Consider the following 19,812-nt stretch of genomic DNA (forward strand, 5'->3'; position numbering starts at 1 on the left):
AAATAATTGTTATATTTTGTTTAGTTGCAATGGACAATGGAATGATCGTTATCTGTGGATTGTCAACTGTCTCGCTAAATGTCATTGTCATGCATGACATTACAAAAAATTTTAGATTTAGAATACAAATCAAAACAAACAACTATGTTTTCTCTCCTTCTAACTTATTTTGATGGAGAGAGAAAAAGCTACTATAGTCCTTATGTCAGGCTTCATCTCCATACCAAGCATGTCCTGACTTGTCGGTTGTTTGCTATAAGTGGGAGAAGTGAGTAGACGTGCAACAACGCGACGTTAAATTAAATTAAAATCGTTTCAAAGACTTCACAGCTTTGCTTTGCTCACAGTTCAAAACGCCTTGAGTTAGTGCAGTTGAGTGTAGTTTCGTAGTTTGTCTAACGAACACGTACTATTTATTGGGAGTTGTGGTGAAATTAGAATATCGGGAAGTGTAAGAAATGATTCGGTAAGTATTTTTTCTTTATAGTAGGTACTTCTTAGTTCCACAACATTTTCGTGATTTATCATTATTAATTTGTTCTTCTAAACTATTATATTTATTTTTAATTATGAAGTTAATTTAAACATTTTATGTTAGTTTATTGTATCAGATAACTCTTATAGAACTTTTATAAAAGTTCTTAGTAAAATAATATAATTAAAAAAATCATTTTTAAGTTAAGTCCAGAACTTGTATAAACCTGGTCAAACTGGTTCATACAATATTTTGTTTAATTCCGGATATTCTTTTTAAATTAAGAGCTCAGTATCTCTGTCATTATTTCAAATAATACATGTTAAATAATGCAGATTTTTGGGAAATATTATAGTTCTTTTCCAAAGTTTACAGATATACCCATTGTATCCATCATTATGCTGGAAGTAAGGTGATCCTTCACCTGTTTTAATTTAGCTAATTAGTGAAATATTTCAGAATTAATTTAACTTGTATTTTAATTCAACATTTTTACATTTTTATTTCAATGATGGTATCCCAAATTATATTGTAAATTTAGTATTACTAGGCTAGACCATGCCTGGATGTAAGATTTTTAAGAAATTATCTTTAATTTTCAGATATAAAAACTTATAATATTTTCATTTTTGTGCAATAAACATATTTTGTAACCAAATCACATTCATAATTTTAATTGAACTTTGTATATTGTATTTGAAACTAATTCAAAATACCCTTTTTAAAATAAATATTTATTTAACAAATGAGAATTCTCGTTTCAGAGACATGTTTCACACTACCAGTATTTTATCACCCTTAATTAATCCGATTTTCTATTCAAAAATATTAACCTGGAAAAAAGTACTTTGCATTTTGGAACAGCTGAGCTTGATATTTAAATATTTTCAGCATTACATAATCCATTTGTTAATTAAACTTATCTGTTTAAATATACCATTTAAACAGATATTTGTAAATGAAATCTCTACTAGACAAATGATCACTTTTCTATTAATAAAGCCAATCACCAATCAAGAAACTGATAAAATTATTTCAAAAAGATCAGTATTGAATACTTATATGTTATCTCTGAATAAAATGAATTAAACCTTACATTTTTATCTAAGATTATATAGATATAGCATATAGCTAAAAATAAATATAATTGTGATATATAAATAAATATATATCCAAATTACTGTACTGGTTAAAGTTTGTAATGCAGTATAATTTTTCTAGTGAGGTTCTAATCCAAAGTGTACAGGTAAAATGTACAATGTGGGATAAATATAATATTATTTAAGAGTAATGCAGCAATACTGCTGCTGGCCAAGCAGGAGTTAGGCTATACTTTGTTTTAATATTATTATCAAACTCTAAATGTTATTTTGTGGATTGTTAAAAAGAAGTAAAGAAATAGTGATTTAAATGGTGTTGAACCTTTAAGGGATGAAAATAGAGCTACTTTTCGTCTTCTATTGTATGTAGTGATTATAAGGTGCTTACAATAACTATTAAAGCACAAATTGATACAATAGACAGAACAGTTCAGCACCTTATTGTCTGTTATTTGCCAACTAATGTAGCTAATTAGTAGATGCTAGATTTCATGCATTTGGATATGCAAACATGCGAAAAATGATATTTTTATTGTGGTATTGCTTGTTTACATGATTTTTCATTGATGTGTTAGGTGAGTTGATTGTTTGATTTATAACTAACATAGCAGCATAATTCCCCATCCAATATGTAAATATTTTACGGGTTATTTTAAATATACCATCATTACTCTACATATTCTATAATATTTACAAAATACTAAAAGTTAGATGTTAGTAATTTTAATTGTATAACATAAAAATATAAATAAAATGGCTGTCATTTTAAAATTATTGATCCAAAATGACAAATACCTCGTGATTTGATGATAACAGTAACTGTAATGCACAAAATAAAATGCTGTAACACAGCATAGATTAGTATCTAAATTACTAATCTATGCAACACAGTTTAACATTTCAATTCTCATTCTCTATGTCAATTATTCAATATTATATTGTGATAATAAACATAAATATTGATAATATTTAGTGTATATTTCGCCCTTCGCATGCGTATTCCGGCATTTTGATAGTGCATCTAATACAATATTAGCTATTGATGGGCTTCATATTATCGATACAAACATTTCGACGATAGGCCGCACCATAGCTTTTATTAAAATTGCATTGGAAACATAATATTGCTAAGATTGTTCGATGTTGCGTCATTCATGCAATATTGTCAAAGGTCCGTTGCCGGATCCGCTTCACGCCTATCAACCTGCGCACGCGGCTCAGCAACAAAACAAACCTTTTTTTATTTCATCCATTCCCGTGATACCCCGTGCTTGGCACTTGCGAACTGGCCTGGCGGTGAGTCACGCTGTATTCATCGATCTAGCAAAGCCCGCCGCGGGATCCAAAACCGGATTACCGACATTTCTTTTTGTTCATAAAAACAACTTTTAAATGTGCCATGCTCTATTTTTTTTGAATACGTACATTGATTCTTATTTTGAATTTCGGCGGGTATTGCTTGTATATGGAATGTTCAAATAGTGATAAATAGTCATTTTAGTTATAGGTAGAATATAGTATAGAATATAATAAGAATGGGTTTATTAGTAGGACCCGTAGGTGGTTGTGAACGAGAAACTCCCGAAATCCCCTCTTCTAGACATTGACTCTATTTATTAAATAGTCCCATTTCTACGTGATATTATGAGCCAACCTATCGTATGTGTTATCAGCCACGTATTAAACTTTCGAGAACTCTCCAAAGAGTTGAACTCTATGTTATATCAAGGGTCTTTTTACATAATTATAATATAAGTGCCTGTAAAATAGATATGAAATACCCTGAACACTGAAGCTGAGGTGAAGCGTTCATTCTTTATGTAGGAACATAATTAATATTCGTAAAGATGCTTCAGTATGAATTTGAAATAATTTAGTGTGCTCTCTTAGTCTTTTGTTGCGCCTCCCACAAAGATTGTTTGTACGTTTAATAATACCTACTTAGTCGAGTGTTCAAGGGCAATCACATCTCACCATTCCGATTTTTCGGTGTCGCACTATTATGCTTTATATGAATGTGGATTGCGTTTTATGATTGCGCTACATTTGTGCTACGTGAAAATTTGTATTACGAATTATTACGTTATTAAAACGCCAAATATGGGTTCAACCGAACACGAATGTTGGATCAAATATTTCGTATTAAGTGAGGATAGTGGGGTGATGTCGGACCAGCGGAAAAAACACACGATTGTAATTGAGGACCATAGATAAGTACTAATCTATGTTGAGGACTTAATTGGCTATAGTTTTAAATAAGGAGTACATATTATACACCAGGTCATGAAAATGATATACGTGTTTGATGGTGTACATTTTTAAGAAGAGACTAATTTAGTCTACAATTTTATTCCAGCTCTATACTTCCCCAACATCCTATTTACTATTAATTCCATCTTTTATACTACCAATTTTTTGTGGGCAATGAAGAGTAGGTAAATAAATAAATAAAATATCGTTGTATGTTTACTTTCAGTATCGACGTATATGCGGTATCGACGCGTAATTAGTTAACCTTTTAAAATATAATTATATATTCCAGAAAAAAGAGGCATGCGGCGGCATGCCACTCCTTACTCCCTCTTACAGTCTCTACTTTTCTAGAACATTCCATTCAAATAAAACCAATCGATTCAAAGATCCGTCCCCAAGAGATGGAAACACTGGTAGAATAAGCATGAAAACAACTTTCTATCAAACATAATATTATAGTCCGCGTAAAACTGCTAGTCCGCTTTGAATACAGAAAAGAATAGCGTCGCCATAGCAAATTGTATGACTACATCTGCTTGCAACAAATTCAGAGCGGACTAGCAGTTTGGCGCGGACTATACCAACTTAATCTATGTACCAACCAAATATTTTAATTTTAAGTCCATTTTTGTCGACGGCACTATCTTACAATTTTTTTAATCCCTTAAGAGGGCTACGCGTACCGGCCTAAACAGGATCAAGTTGATGAAGCTTTGACATGTTTTAACATGTTAAAATAAAGAGAATCCTTTGTTTTGTGTGACAATCTTATCCATCCAGTATTTATAGACGTCCTTCAGAATAATTTGCGACTACAAAATGAATAAGAAAGTGCAGACACTTTTTATAACTGTTATTTTCAATGTTCATAACATATGGTAATGTTTCATAAGACATTTAGCACTTTGTACACTTATGCACCTTACATTTTACATACTCACTTCTTTATTATTCCTAAGTATGGCAGTACTGATACTGCCCAAACATAATATTTAAAAGTGTATCATAATTTAACTAATGATAATCTGTTTATTCTTGCTACTTATGGATCCTACTCGTAATGTAAGTAACTTGTATTTTTATTACAGATTCTTTGTAAGCATAGTTATTATGGCTTACCTGTCTGTCGTTGCGAACTTAAAACCTCCTATGTGCCATTATGCTCTAAGCGGCGTTTTTCTTTTCATTTCTCATATTTTTTTTCTGTCCTTAAGTTCAGTTGATATCGGAAATTAGTGATAACATTTTTTAATATATTTTGTAATTAAAATATATAGTAAATAAAAATCGCCTTATGGTATTTGCACCACTAATTTACGTTTGTCTTTAAGCGTTGATATATTCTTTACAGTTACACGTAAGAGGTTTTAATTTGCGTCAACGTTATATTATTATACTTAAACTGCTACGATTCGTTTTAATTTAAGAAGTAAAGGTTAGGTATTAAGTAATTTTCTGTACGCTACCATGTAATTTCTCATAATATTTCAAAGAGTAAGTATATGTATGGAAGTATTGTGAAGAGTAGGTACTTATCCACATCGAGTTTGATTGCATCACCATCCGTTTTAGTGCAAAATCTCGCAGAAAGGACACGTGTGGATTTAGAGTAAATTAAAATAGTGCAGTGAATAAGCAGATCGGCGATTCGCTGGGAAGACTCTTCCCTCGCACGCACCGGCCACTATACCTCGCTCTCTTCACGTCTTGTTGTCTTTTTGCTACCTCGCTCACTGTTACTCATGTTTTCCTTTTGCTCAATCGTTTTACCTCTATTTAACTTCACTTACTCTAGCGATTAACGCACTTCAGCTATAAGAAGCACTCGATGCGCTTCAAATGCATTACATTTTCTGGGAATCATACATGTGCATAAATTACTCAAATAGTTTGATTTGATTACATATGCCTTTCCTAAATTAAGTGGTCCATGTTTAAAATACAGACTTTGGACGATCATAGAAGCAATTACGGTTTTCTTAAACAATTTAAGGTGACAGGTTAGCTACAATCAAGGGATCAAGGTTCACACGCTATAAATAAAGGTCGATGTCCTCAAAACTTATCTATATTTGATAAATTTTACATTGAATGCATTAACGTAGTTACTCCTCTCCTATATAAATATCACTTAATTAAAACACGTATCGCAGTGATTTGTCCTTGTATTAGAAACAGTAATCAGCATAAAATGAAACGCACATGCAATTATACAACCTAGCTGTAGTAGGTATCTAATGTAATAGCATCATACGGCTAACAATATTATGGTTATTATAACAGGACATTGTCGCAATGAGAATAAGAGTAGGTCGGTGTAGACTGTAGGTATAATGGACAGATAAGGCAAATGGTATTGAAGATCATACCATAATATCATTATCGGCTAGCGCGGTGCGTCATAGGCTCGGAGGCCGGTGCAACGAGTTTGTGGCGTGCTTACATTATTGTTTTACCTCGCTAATGTAATATGTTACGAATATTTCTATTATGTGTTATTAATATTTATATATTCATTTGATATTATTCATATTCTTTTCATGTCCTTATTAGATAGAACTTTGTTCTAATTATGCATTTATATAGTTTACATCTTATTATAATTAATTTAATTAATTACTGAGACATATTATTAGATACAGAAAAACGTGGCTACATAACTCTTTTGTATTTATAATATGCAAACACAAACAAAAGAAACTGTTGTTAGTTTGTAGAGCTTTTCCAATTTTTGATGGAATTCTCAAAGAATAAGTCCTGCATTTTCCATAGGATCCTAAATCTTCAGCCAAGACGAGGCAGCGGTACTGCCGGTTAATAATTTGTATTCGAAAAGTTGCCAAGTTGCCAATTAATGTACACCAATATGACGTCGTTAAGGCCTAGTAAGTCTACGTGCACTGGGTAATGGAATATACACCAATATGACGTCATTAACGCCTAGTAAGTCTGGGTACAGTGGGATATAGTACATATTAAGTATACTTATTGGGTTGAACGTGATATTACCGAATCACAATTATAATTGTGGAAATATTTGTTACTCGTCAGTAGTGGTAAAGCTTAGTTTGATGAAATCTGCGTAGGTTGACATTATTCTAACTCAAGCCGGCGCACAAAAGATACTGTATTGGTGTTACGTAATGACTATGCGTAATGATGACTTACCTCCTTGCCATTGACCTTCAAGTTAAATTCGTAGTAGTTAGTTTCATAGCTTAGACATATATTATGTATACTTATAGACAGTTATTTGATATATAAATTATTTGAGGAAATAATGATACTCCGTTGTTATATGTTATATTGTGATTGTTACTGTGTAAAGCTAAATAAATCTGCTAGTGTATCTTAATTTATATTTTCAGGACAAAATAAGTTTAATATCGTCGTAAGAATATTATAGATGTAATGTAATTTTATTTGATCTAATATTTGTGTATTCATATTATTTGCGTGCACTTATGATTATCCTTATCTTACCTCACCTCACACGGGGTCACTCAAATGTTGCGTAAGCCCCTAATGGGGTGGAGAGGTCTTTCATCTGCTTACTATTTAAGATAATATGGGGGCCGAGGGATCTGGATAGTGATTTGAATATTTATTTATTGTCGCATTTTTTTATTTCTTTGCTTCAATGTTCAATAAGCAAAGGAGAGGAGGGGGCAGATTTTGTCACTTTCGCTGTCAAGCTGTCGCGCTAAAAATTTTAAAATTCTGCTTCCGTAACATTTAAAAAATCTCTACCTAGAGTATTATTAATTATTAAGTAATTGTGTATAGGCCGTAAACGCATTCTTACTTTTACATAGTTATGTCAGTGAAAAAAAATTGTAGGTCCAAATGCCTTTTACGCCCCTTGAGACCCAAAGGGCTTAACATTTTCATTCATTTGTGACGGATTTTATTTTTTCACAGGATATTGTTAGCATTTGGTGTTTTGGGCTGCCTGCACTCAGGGTTGGTGCAGGCGCAGCCGTCCAGATGCAAGGACTACTCCCAATGCGTCAAGGGTTTCTACTGCGACGTCGACACGTTCCACTGTCGGGAGTGCTTGAGCTGCGAAGACCACAAGCGTGAGCCACCTCGCTTGTCCTCCGCGTGCATCCAGTCTGTGGCTGACTGTGGTCCCTGCATCAAAGGGTGAGTGGTACTGATAAACTCCTATCCGTAAACAGAAATAAAATTAGATGATGTAAAAAATGCATAAAGAAAACCTTAAAACCCTAAAACTTGGCATGACACACGAAATAGATATTATATTATTTGAAGGTGGTAGAACCCTTTGTGGTTCGACTCCGGCGGCACCATCACCACACAGTGTTAAGCGCTGCGTGTTCTGGTTTGAAGGGTGTGGTAAGGGAGACATACTTTTCCGAGGAGTTCCAGCTTAGTCCTCAGGGGTAGCGGCGCATCTGTGGCCGATGTCAGGTAGGTATATCTAATCCTATCTGGGGTTGATTGAAGTGAAAATCTATAGACACTTATCCTTTTAATGGAATTCCCACCTGAAATCAATCACAGATGTATTACTAATTTACATGACTAAGCTGATACCTCATACAATTATTTTCGTATTGTTGCACAAAATATTTTTGCATTAGGTATCGATGACAAATAGGTACACTAAATAGTATTTAGTGTACCCATTTAGTAAATACATCTAATATATAAAATTCTCGTGTCACAGTTTTCGTTGCCATACTCCTCCGAAACGGTTTGACCGATTTTGATGAAATTTTTTGTGCTTATCCGGTATCTATGAGAATCGGCCAAAATCTATTCTTCATCCCCCTAAGTGATAAGGGTTGTTTACCCTTAACATTTTTTTATTTACATGGCAACACGACGTTTGTCGGATCAGCTAGTATGATATATAATTTTGCCAAAAAAAGAAACAATTATTTTCAAACACGTGACACTGTCTACGTGACCTTCTAGTTCAGATATGTGTATTCATTTAAAAGTTAAAATGCGCAATAAAGTAAAACGGTTAACTCTTTTTTTTGTTGGAAAGCGATCGAGTGTTCTTACTTAAAATTTAAAACATATGTAATTTGCTGTTCGAAGATCACTTTTTTATTTTACTACTAGCTGACCCGGCAAACGTTGTGTTGCCATATAAATAAAAAAATGTTAAGGGTGGGCAACCCTTATCACTTAGGGGTATGAAGAATAGATAGTAGCCGATTCTCAGACCTACTGAATATGCATATAAAATTTGGTGAAAATCGGTAATGCCGTTTCTGAGGAGTACGGTAACTAATATTGTGACATGAGAATTTTATATATAAGACTAGTGGTGGTGGAAATAATATGACATACATAAAACGGAAAATTTGTACCTGCATTGGAATGACAGTGGTGCCGTCTGTCGAAAATTGGTCTTACCAACTCCCAAAACCTCGTGGGCTCTAGGACAACAACTTTGCTAAAGATCATAACTTGATCAAATGCATAGTTTCCGATTCTATAACTACTTACGAATTAAAAATTAATTAAAAAAACCATCTAAACCATTCTCAAGTCCCCTTGAACTCACACAACAAATTTCATCAAAATCAGTCCAGTCGTTTAGGAGGAGTTCAGTGACATACACACGCATATAAGAAATATATATATAGAGATATTTCATATAAGTTATGTTTGTTTACAGTTTGGTGGAGGACCACGGTGGTGAGAATGGGCCGCAATGCGTGACGGCGATCGCGCGCGACGAGGGCGGGCCGCCCGCGTACGTGTGGGCGGCGGTCGCCGTCGGCCTGCTGCTGCTCGCGCTCGCAGTCATCATCATCGTGTACGTGCTGCGTAACCCCGACACGTTCAAGATACTCGCATGTGAGTATTATTTTTATGAATCTTAACTAACTATGATTAGAAAAAACTAGGTGTGTGTTACTATTGGACCATTTACCGTTTTCGACTTATACATATGATTGTATTAATGTATCTCTGTATATCTATGCAAGAGAATATGTGGAACCTCATAGCTCTTTGGTACTATAAAATGCGTATCCATCGGAAAATGTATTTTTTTCTTATGACAGTATTTATACATGTTTAAGTTTTTCGTTGTAACGTGTTTCCAGTATAATTATTAACTAATTATGGGTAAGGTGGTATATAGTGCACGTGAAACTGCTAGTCCGCTCTGAATATAGAAATGAATCGCAAATTGTATGACTACATCTGCTCGCAACAACTTCAGAGCGGACTACCAGTTTGGCGCGGAGTATAACAACTAACAAGGCTATGATACTCCAAGTTGTAATAAACCATAGTCTTGTTATTAAGGACTAAATTGTTAATGCAGTCCGTGTTACTTCGTCATAACTTTCTATTATTCATGTCTGTACAATTTGTAGGTAACTAAACTGTAAAAGTAGGTAGTAGTCTTTGTAATCTTGTCCCTGTAGTACCGGGATCAGAATAGGGCTACGGTATCCCCTGCCTGTCGTAAGAGGCGACTAAAAGGGGGCTTCCGGGGTTGCGGGCGGCAAGAGTGGGAGCTTGAACCGTCCAGCAAGCAACCCCGGGAGGGACGACGGTATGTGTGGTCGCATACCGTCGTAAACCAGATGGTTTGGGAGGAGCCAAAGGTGCTCCCCCAGGGCAGAGCCTGATCGGGGCATCGCGCTTGGAGGACTCCGGTTGTGTTCCCTCGGAGACCCCGGAGTTCTCCAAAAAGCGTTGAGGGCGGCCACCGGGGGGGTTTTAGTGCGGTAAAAATCCCACATAACCTGGCGTCGCTCCCACGTCGTCGGGTACCTTTTGAAGGTTTCCCCCTCGTAAACAAAAAAAAAAGTAATCAACAATTATATTATTTTTGTGATAAAATAATACTTACTCATGTTTAAAGATAACTCTAGTCTTGATAATCTACGCGTAATACCTTATTACTCATACGTAATTATGATCATACACGTTGCTAATTATACTTGTCTGTGCTAACAGTTGTAAGATTGTTAGAATAAACAATAATACTAACAACAAGAATACAAATATGGCATTCAGAAATAGGGTTTGTCAGCCAATAGGTATGTGGAGCGTACACGTGGACTGAGGCTTTCCTTATTTTTTATCGAGGCCCCTTTCCACTTATCTAATGCAGATAACTGCATCTGTCGTAAGGATATAAGCGTTAATTTGACAAGGTTACCAATGATCGCAATATTAATATTATTATAAAGATAGGAAATATATCCAAATTCAATATGCGGGTTTTTACCTAATTTGTTGTCATTTGTGATCAGGTCGTTTCCAAGTGGCATTTATTTTATATATTTTAAAATATTTTTATATCGTTGATATTTTCCTATTTAAAATCTCTAGCTGTTTATTTGTAAGTATGGCATATCGCTTTCTAATTTCACCAAATTTTTGCATGAAAATTCCTAAAGGAACAGTTTGGTAGGGGTAGTACAAACCAAAAGATTGTTGAGATAATAATATTGGGGGAATTTTGAGGACAAATATTTCTACCAAGTGTGTTCTAGTGAGGAAAGAAAGATATATTTATATGACACAACATAGTCCTCTGAGAAGCTAGGATATCAGGTGAGACAAAGGCAGGCTTATCTGAAATTGGTAATGGATGTCTTTGGGGGACCGTCGAAACTTAATCAGATGGACAACAAGCTGATTTCCTATATTGACAGGTTGATAAACAATATTTATAGACTGCAGTCGCCACTTACCATCACCTGGACTGTATGCTCCTTTGTTACTACACATCGTAGATTAGTAAAGATTACTCACTCCTAACAAGAAAATGTACCCAGTTTTGACAATTGAAATAGTTGCGTAAAAAAGTTTTGCCACGTCTCTGTGCTAAAATTTCCTTAAAATATTTGAAATAATTATTTATTTATTATTTAAATTACGCAGTATTAGTTATTTATTCGTAAATTTTCTCTAAAAATGTTTTTTTTTTGTCAAGAATTAAAAAAAAAGAACTTACTAATAAGCCGTTTGTGGCTTCATTCAATTTCAAGGCGGCGAAGTATCTTTACTAATCTATGCTACACATTCAAAAATTAAAATGTGTTACTTTCCAACAGCAACCCGTACATCGGTGCAGTCGCCGTGTAGCCGTAGTAACGGCGTGTCGGCGGCGAGCGCGCCGGAGCTGCCGCCCTCGTACGACGCGTCGTGCCCGGCGCCCTACAACCCGCAGTACGCGCCCGCCTCGCCCCTCGGACCCATACCCAACGAATATACCGATACACCCACACAGGATGACGGTCAGTATTACACGTAAAATATTGGTAATAATAATAATCATCAAGACAACATTATTTATTATCATCTTAAATCCATTATCTCTAACTATTAGGTCTCCTCTCTGATACAATAGGAATTAGGTGATAGTTATCCAAACCAAAATGCAAAATTTCTGCTTAATCGGTAGAAGTTAGCTGGTTTAAAAATCAGTTGCAAGATTTTAACCTCATATATGAACATCATACGAACATGCATACGAACCAATACGCCACAGCAAATAAATACTTGTAATGAAACTTACAATAAAAAAAACAACTGCGTTTCTTTAGGACTTTCCTCCAATTGAGTCGAGTTCATGTTCATCCGGTTGTAGTATAAGAAATACCTGACGATTTAATAACCATTAGACTTAAGTATATAAAATGAATGAATATGTCTTATTTTCTTTTAACTCGCTCAAGGCCACAATAAACGCATAAAAAGAGTCTTACTCTGATTAAGCAAAAAATTGGCTGCCCATCGGAAAACTGGTTAAAAGAACGATTCAGTTTTGTAACTGTTCAAAATAATTTTATATCGAAGTTAAATACATATCATCTCTTCAAGTTAAAAATGCGCTTGAACTTTGCACTATACAAAATGCATCTGTTTATGTATTGTTGTAAGGATCGGTGTACAATAACCTTGATATCACGATTCATTACTAAACTGACCACACTCTATATTAATTGGTATTTGGTATGCGTCACCATTGTTGTAGGTATAAAAACCGCAGCAAGATCTGTGCTCTTCTGACGTATACGGTGACTTTGTTGTATACATTAATACATAGTTATTTATTGAATGGGTAAATAATTTAATTATTTAATTAATGGTTATGTTGGAAAAGTGACGAACTGTAGTCGAACTACAGGCGGCAATTTCCGTAATCTTACTTTACTATCTAAATGTCAACTAAAAAGTCCGAAAGGGGAAAACGGAAGTATTTACTTTTTTGGTACAAAACCTTAAAAAAGAATTTACTTTTATTTAAAATCGAATATCAACGGAAGTAGTGTCCTCTAGGATCTTTTAATTTAAACCATACAATACCAATATTTCTTGTATATGTATGTGAATAAACAGGATTTTTGTTTTATGTCGTTAGTATATTGTCTTAACTATTTTTATCACGCCCCCATTTTAGAAACAATGGTTGAGAGAAAGAACCACATTATTTATTATTTAAAACATTGATATATCATGCGGTTTTCCCGGATATAATTTATTATGATAGAGTCGAAGGTTGGCGTAGTTAACCTCGTAAACTGTTTTATTTTAATTATATTATAACACCTATTAATACTATTAATTAAGGTTGTGTTTAAGGATAATTGCAATATTATTACTCATATGTTGTTCGTTTTGATAAATGGAAAACAGCCTACTTGTAGATTTTCATATCATGGCATATATCATGTTCATTTATATTTTTTATCGTCATTATAATTATACTATTCTTAAAATTGTGGTTTTCATTCATCATTCTACTGATATGAATACTAAATGATGCTTCTAGTGTCATCACTTGCGGTTACGATATCAGTTCTAAAAACTGATTCATCAATATTTTCAGAATTGAGATAAGGTTACTATTTAAGAATATTATAAAGAATTTCTACTATAATGGAACCTAATAATTATAATTCTAAAGAACAAAAACAGGGAACCTAAAATCAATTGAATGAACTTCATATTTCTTAGATGATTTTAAACTTCAGAAATCTATAAAACATTGCCTTTATAGACACATTTGTTTCGTCGTCAACCATTAACGGCAATCTGCTGGGAACAGATCACACACGATACATTTGTTCATATATCAATAACTAGCTGTATCCGCGGCTTTGCTTGAGTTTAAAAAAACATAACCCGACATATATATAACTGAAAACTTCATGAAAGCTAGCTGTACAGTACCGCGGCCTTTTTTGTAGAACTAATAGAGAACAACATTTTTTATGAAAATTATGTTCGTCTATACCGAACCGTTTCGTCAGCGCACGCCGGTAAAGCATCACATCTTGCCCAATTTCCGCTTGACTTGACATACATAATACATATGCAATTATTTTTCTCTGAACTTTTTGTAAAATATAGTCTATAGCACTCCTGAATAGTGAAGCTTTCTGTTCAGTATTTCCGAAGATTAGCCTTTACAAACAAACAAACAAAGTTAAAAATTTTACCTCTTTATAATATTATTAGTACTTTTATTAGTATTAGTTATCAATGTATATTTTTTGTACAAGCTTTATATATTACTAGCTGACCCGGCGAACGTTGTGTTCCCATATAAATAAAAAAAATCTTAAGGGTGACCATCCCTTATCACTAAGGGGTACGAGAAATAGATAGTAGCCGATTCTCAGAACTACTCGGTAAAAACGTTTCGGAGGAGTACGGTGACTAACATTGTGACACGAGAATTTTATATATTTGACTAGTACTTACTTTTATTACTATATTATTAATGTATATTTTTTGTACAAGCTTTATATTTTCTGTATTGTCTGTTACTCTATACATTATTAAAGTGTGTACGTTATATGTTAACCAGAGAGCGCAAGGCCGTTCATGAAGCGCGTGGAGGGTGAGGGCGAGGGCGAGGGCGGGGCGAGCGCGGCGCGCGAGGCGGCGGGGCGGCAGGCCGCGCGCGTGTACTACCCGCCGCGGTACGTGCGCGTGCCGAACAAGCCCGCCGGGTACGATCACGTTTGTTCCTTTAGTTCCTTACCAGAGTAGGGCTACGGTGTTGGAAGAGGCGACTAAAAGAGGGCTTCAGGGGTTACGGGCGGCAAGAGTGGGAGCTCGAACAGCCCAGTCTGCGACTCCGGGAAGGATGGCGGTGTGTGTTGTGTGGGACCAGTTGTTGTGGGAGGAGCGAATGCTTCTCCTAGGCAGAGCCCGATTGGGGCATCGCGCTTGGATGACTCCAGTTGTGTTCAGTCTTCCTACAGTGCACCTAAGTAAGTGACCACTACCACCCATAGACACGTGTAACATCCTGGCATACTGCATCTGAAGTCGGTCACAGATATGCTGGTACCTGGTAACAAGTTAAAAACTAGAATAGTTGTCAAACTAGAATAGATTGAGCGTTAGGCACGATTTTAAGCATTGAGAAAAATAAATATATATTTATGGACAGTAACGTATTAAAATTTCCAGCTACAAAAGCCCGAGGGAAGAGCCGGAGTCCACGTTTACAGTGCACGACGAAGACACTATGGAGAGTACTTGGACACCCACGCCCAGTGTTGACCATACCGACACTAACGGCAAGTGAGTATACAAATTATACTTTTATATCACTACTAGCTGACCCGGCAAACGTTGTGTTGCCATATAATTAAAAAAATGTTAAGGGTGAACAACCCTTATCACTTTGGGGTATGAAAAATAGATAGTAGCCGATTCTTAGACCTACTTATAAGTTCGCGGTCGTATTTGCTCCGCGAATTTCATAGGTAAAGAAAATACACTCATAAAGGTAAGCTTATATGAGTGTATCTTCTTTCTTTACCCCACTATTCAAACCAGAATATCACCGCTTAAAGACGAATAGAGCTTTAAACAGGATGTCATTCTAAGTAGAACATTTTCTAAAAATATTTAATGCACCAATAGCATGTAATAAATCACTTTGCACAGTGCGATCTCGAGCGAGCCGCATACCGCTCCGGCGCCGAGCGGACAGCTGTTGCCGCTCGCCTCGCACTCGGCACACACGTCGCACCCGCTCTGCACGCTACAGGTATTTGCACTATTCACACACGCATAATTATTTTTTACTAGATTTTTTAAGACTTATGATTATTTTTATTGTTCACTTCTGAAGTTTTGTTTTATAATACTGTAGAGGTAATAGTTAAATATACTACAAATATTATTTAGCTGGATAATTAACCTTATTTTATTATAGTTAACATGTAAACCAATGCATACATATACATAGTCATGACGAATTATTGGTCGGTCATTAAAATTTAATAGTCATTATATAAATGGTCTTGGGAAAAATAGTTCAAACATTTATCTATAAAAAAAAAAATATATTGATCTTAACACAGTCACATTTACGAGTCGCAAGAACCCTGTACTTGGTTCTAGACCTGTGTTACAGGTACCCCGCTCATCCACCGGAACTTCATACAGTGTATTATTCAACAAACATGACTTTAAATTTTGTAAAAAAAATTACAAATTTCAAGCCTTAACTAAATATGAGGGAATGAATGTATTTGGGTTTATGTGTTTATCTCTTTTGTTTTTCTATCGATTTTCTTGTTTTTTTAAAACTAACTAATTCTAATATATTTATTCAGGACTCAAATAACAACCGCAACACGAGCGAGGCGAGCAGTGCGTACGGCGAGGGCAGCTCGCACGCCGCGCCCTCCTTCATCATCAGCGTGGTGCAGAACATCAACGCCGTGCAACAGCACAATGACGTCACGCTCTAACACCCCACCACTCACTATGCGTTGATACTTTGGCGCTCAAAGGACGTAAAGGACATTTGGTCGGTCGGTGCTTAAAAGTAGAAGAACCACTATATGAGGCGATCATCTAATTCCCCAGGAGTGGCAAAGCATCCATGGTGGATTTGTGGTGTGACCATCTAATGGTATTCTCGTTTACTACTTTAATCTTAGTAAAAATTTCTTTCGGCCTAAACGTTTATACCTTTTAAATCTTTACACCTTAGAGCCCCACAGTATCGCCCGAGCCTGTCATTTGCTCAATTTACCTAAGATGAGATTATGCGCATTTAGTGTGTGTATCGTACTGGATTTTGATAATGTAACTTATGAGCGAATCGAACGACATTTTTTAAGATTTCAACCGACCTGTTACAGCAGCGCTACGTGGTGTTACGATACGAAAACGGTTTTGTTTTATCAGCTTTTTATTATTACGTTTATAGTTATTATTTCCGCAATGCCATCATAGTATAGATACTTTGATAGAAAAATTAAAAAAAAATATATAAAAAAAGCAAAAAAAAAAGTGTGCGCATCGGTGTGTTTGTTCTGTTGTATGCATAATAATTACAGTAAGTGTAACAAAATTTTCAGTGATGATATAAGCAGCTTTCTATTTATTCTAAGAACTAAAATATAAATTATTTATTGCAAAGAATGATCGATGACATTCGGTTTTTTGTATTTGTTCACAACAACCAAGTTTTTGAAAATGAACGCCCGTCACTAAGAATGTATCTATCCAAAGTTCGATTTTTTTTAATTTCTGCGTAAATTGTTGTTTAATAATCAATCTATCGAAATTTTGCACATCAATTCTAAGAGGCAAAAGTTATAGAATTTTGATCTTCAGTAGGCAAAAATTACATAGACCGGTTATTACACAGGTTACAGTGACTTCTGGCATAGTTTAAATATATTTTTATAAAGTAACAAAATATAGCGCATCGCTGCATACTTCTGTTACGTGTGCATGGATTTGTTAAGTCTAATGTTAGTTTTTATACATTGTGTATTTCTAGGCCATGATTTAGGTATAGTCATATTATTTAACAATACTGTTTTAAACTAATAATGATTGGTTTACTGACACCTTTCTATTTTATACCTGTTTTAAATATAATTTTAAGGTGTCACAGTGATTTCCCAGATCTTAATTATTATATTTAATTATTTTACTACCTAATTTTGCATCGCTTGGATGTACGATTCCCTACGTAGATTGTTATAGTAGTCCTAATTGATTGATTAGGCTTCAAATTCAAATATATAATGCATTTACTTTATATAAACTCGAATTTCTTCTCGTATGGAATAAGGAGACGTGCTAAAATTAAGTGTTTATCTATTATGTTTGAAGAGAGAGGCAACGACCCTGGGCGAGACAACGAGACTTAGTAATATAGGGTGCCGTTTTTACCCTTAGGGTATGGAACCAAAAAAAAATGAAAACGTTAAAAACATAAAATTATTTTCTTTAAATCACACTGCAATGTAAAGAGATTTTTTTATAATTTGAACAATATGTTCTTAAATATAGACTTTTTAATATCTTTATGTAAATTTGTCTTCCACTGCTAAATTTAACAAAGTTTTATAACTATTTACACTGTTTTAATATGGTAGCTATTGGTATTTGGTAACCTAAGTCCTATAGTAGTATTGAAAAATTCATTTTAAATATTGATTTAAATAGCAATTATTGATTATCGAAATTTTATAGACTTCCAATTATTTTAAAGTTTTAGGCCATAACTTTTTTTAAATAAGCAAAGACGTTGCTTTTTGCTATTATATATCTTATATTTTATTACATGATTACATTGATTATGGTAATGTCGGTTAACAAAATCTTAAATTGAAAATGAGGCTGTTTGGCAAATAAGATGTTTGATTTGTTTGATGTCCATTGTACTGATAATGTTGAGCTAGATCTGAGGAAATATGAATTTTTATTAATGCAACTTTCATTTTAATGGTAAGAATCTAAAGAAAGAGATCGTTTTGAAATTTATATGCTTTAGGATTCTCGATAATGTTCTCGTTAACACATCAGGTTACAAACTTTCTCAATCTGAGATTAGACGTGTCCCCAAAATTGGCAAAGTAAATGATTTACCATAAGTAATATTTTTCTAAAAAAGGCACTGGAAATATTATATAATTCTGATGTTTGTATTGTCACATATGCCTGTCATAAGAATGTAGACTGCTATTTAAAAACTTAAACAATATATTTTTATTATGTGGCAATTGGTTTGCGAAAATATTCATGCATAGGAGCATTATATCACAAGTGTTGTAGAAACGAAATACTTATGATTATATATTATGTAGTAACAACAAGTATAAATTCTGTATCTCCTTCGCCTGCAATAAAATATTTTTGTTCTTTTGTCACGTGTGATGCCATGCAAATTAAAAACGTTTTAAAAAATGAAAATATTCCTAATTCGATTTAAAACATATATAAGATATCGCATATTTTCAAAATTTGATAAAGAAATTATTGAAATTAGATACAATTTGTTTCTTTTCAAAATAGTACCTTACAGCTGTGGTTGTTCGTCTGGTTCTCAAGAATTACTTAGGTTATTTTCAATGCCATTAGGTTAATTAAGTAAATCCTCAGTGAGAAACAATGGAAGTATTTACCTCCATGGAAACTATAGGTCATTTCCAAAGCTCTGGTAATAACCGGGCCATGTGCTTATCGTTGTACCTGCCGAAAATTTCGGGATCACAACTGCCCATTTGGCTACTTGGGTGGTTACAAGTTTACGCCAAAGTTAAAGAATCAACGTCTGTATGAAAATTCCTTTTTGCTCCTAAGAGTCGTGACTACACCAGAGTGTCTGGCACAACAACTTTCAGAGTCTAAATTTAGAGACCTAAGATTGCCTTCAAATTAGTTGCTATGTATCGCGCTATGTATTGTTGTCTATTAGATAGATTATAAATAAAATAAACGCCCTGTAACCGCGCATATTTTTTATTTATAAAGCCCAGCCGTCGCGCGACGCACAGCGGCTAATTTGAAGACGCCCTTATTCAAATAATGTTAACTATATGAGTAGTTGAGTAGTAAGGAAATCAGTATTTTACAATAAGTAATACTAGTATCCCTTCGTTAGCGGCCACTGCTAGTACACTCGTAGCACATCCTAACTTGATTCTTGATCCGCCTACTAGATTTATTTTCACTTGGCCATTGTCAGCTACATGCCTTAAT

At 34.5% G+C, this 19,812-nt stretch overlaps 1 protein-coding gene across 2 annotated transcripts; it reads left to right on the forward strand.

The window, feature by feature from the left end:
* Window positions 1-106: 106 nt before the first annotated feature.
* LOC140751955 (uncharacterized) lies at window positions 107-18,544 on the forward strand. 2 transcript variants are annotated; one of them, XM_073086086.1, is made up of 8 exons: window positions 107-466; window positions 7,750-7,974; window positions 9,488-9,669; window positions 11,892-12,074; window positions 14,654-14,798; window positions 15,265-15,378; window positions 15,748-15,850; window positions 16,422-18,544. In XM_073086086.1, the coding sequence occupies exons 1-8, from the start codon at window positions 459-461 to the stop codon at window positions 16,557-16,559; spliced, it is 1,098 nt and encodes a 365-aa protein (XP_072942187.1). In that variant the 5' UTR covers window positions 107-458; the 3' UTR covers window positions 16,560-18,544. The 2 variants fall into 2 exon arrangements, with proteins under 2 accessions (XP_072942187.1, XP_072942188.1); XM_073086087.1 differs by having other exon boundaries at window positions 15,274-15,378.
* Window positions 18,545-19,812: the final 1,268 nt, after the last annotated feature.

This window comes from Epargyreus clarus, unplaced genomic scaffold, assembly GCF_041222505.1.
Source record: "Epargyreus clarus isolate Ecla_fem2 unplaced genomic scaffold, WU_Ecla_fem_2.2 ptg000023l, whole genome shotgun sequence".
NCBI classification, from domain to species: Eukaryota; Metazoa; Arthropoda; class Insecta; order Lepidoptera; family Hesperiidae; genus Epargyreus; species Epargyreus clarus.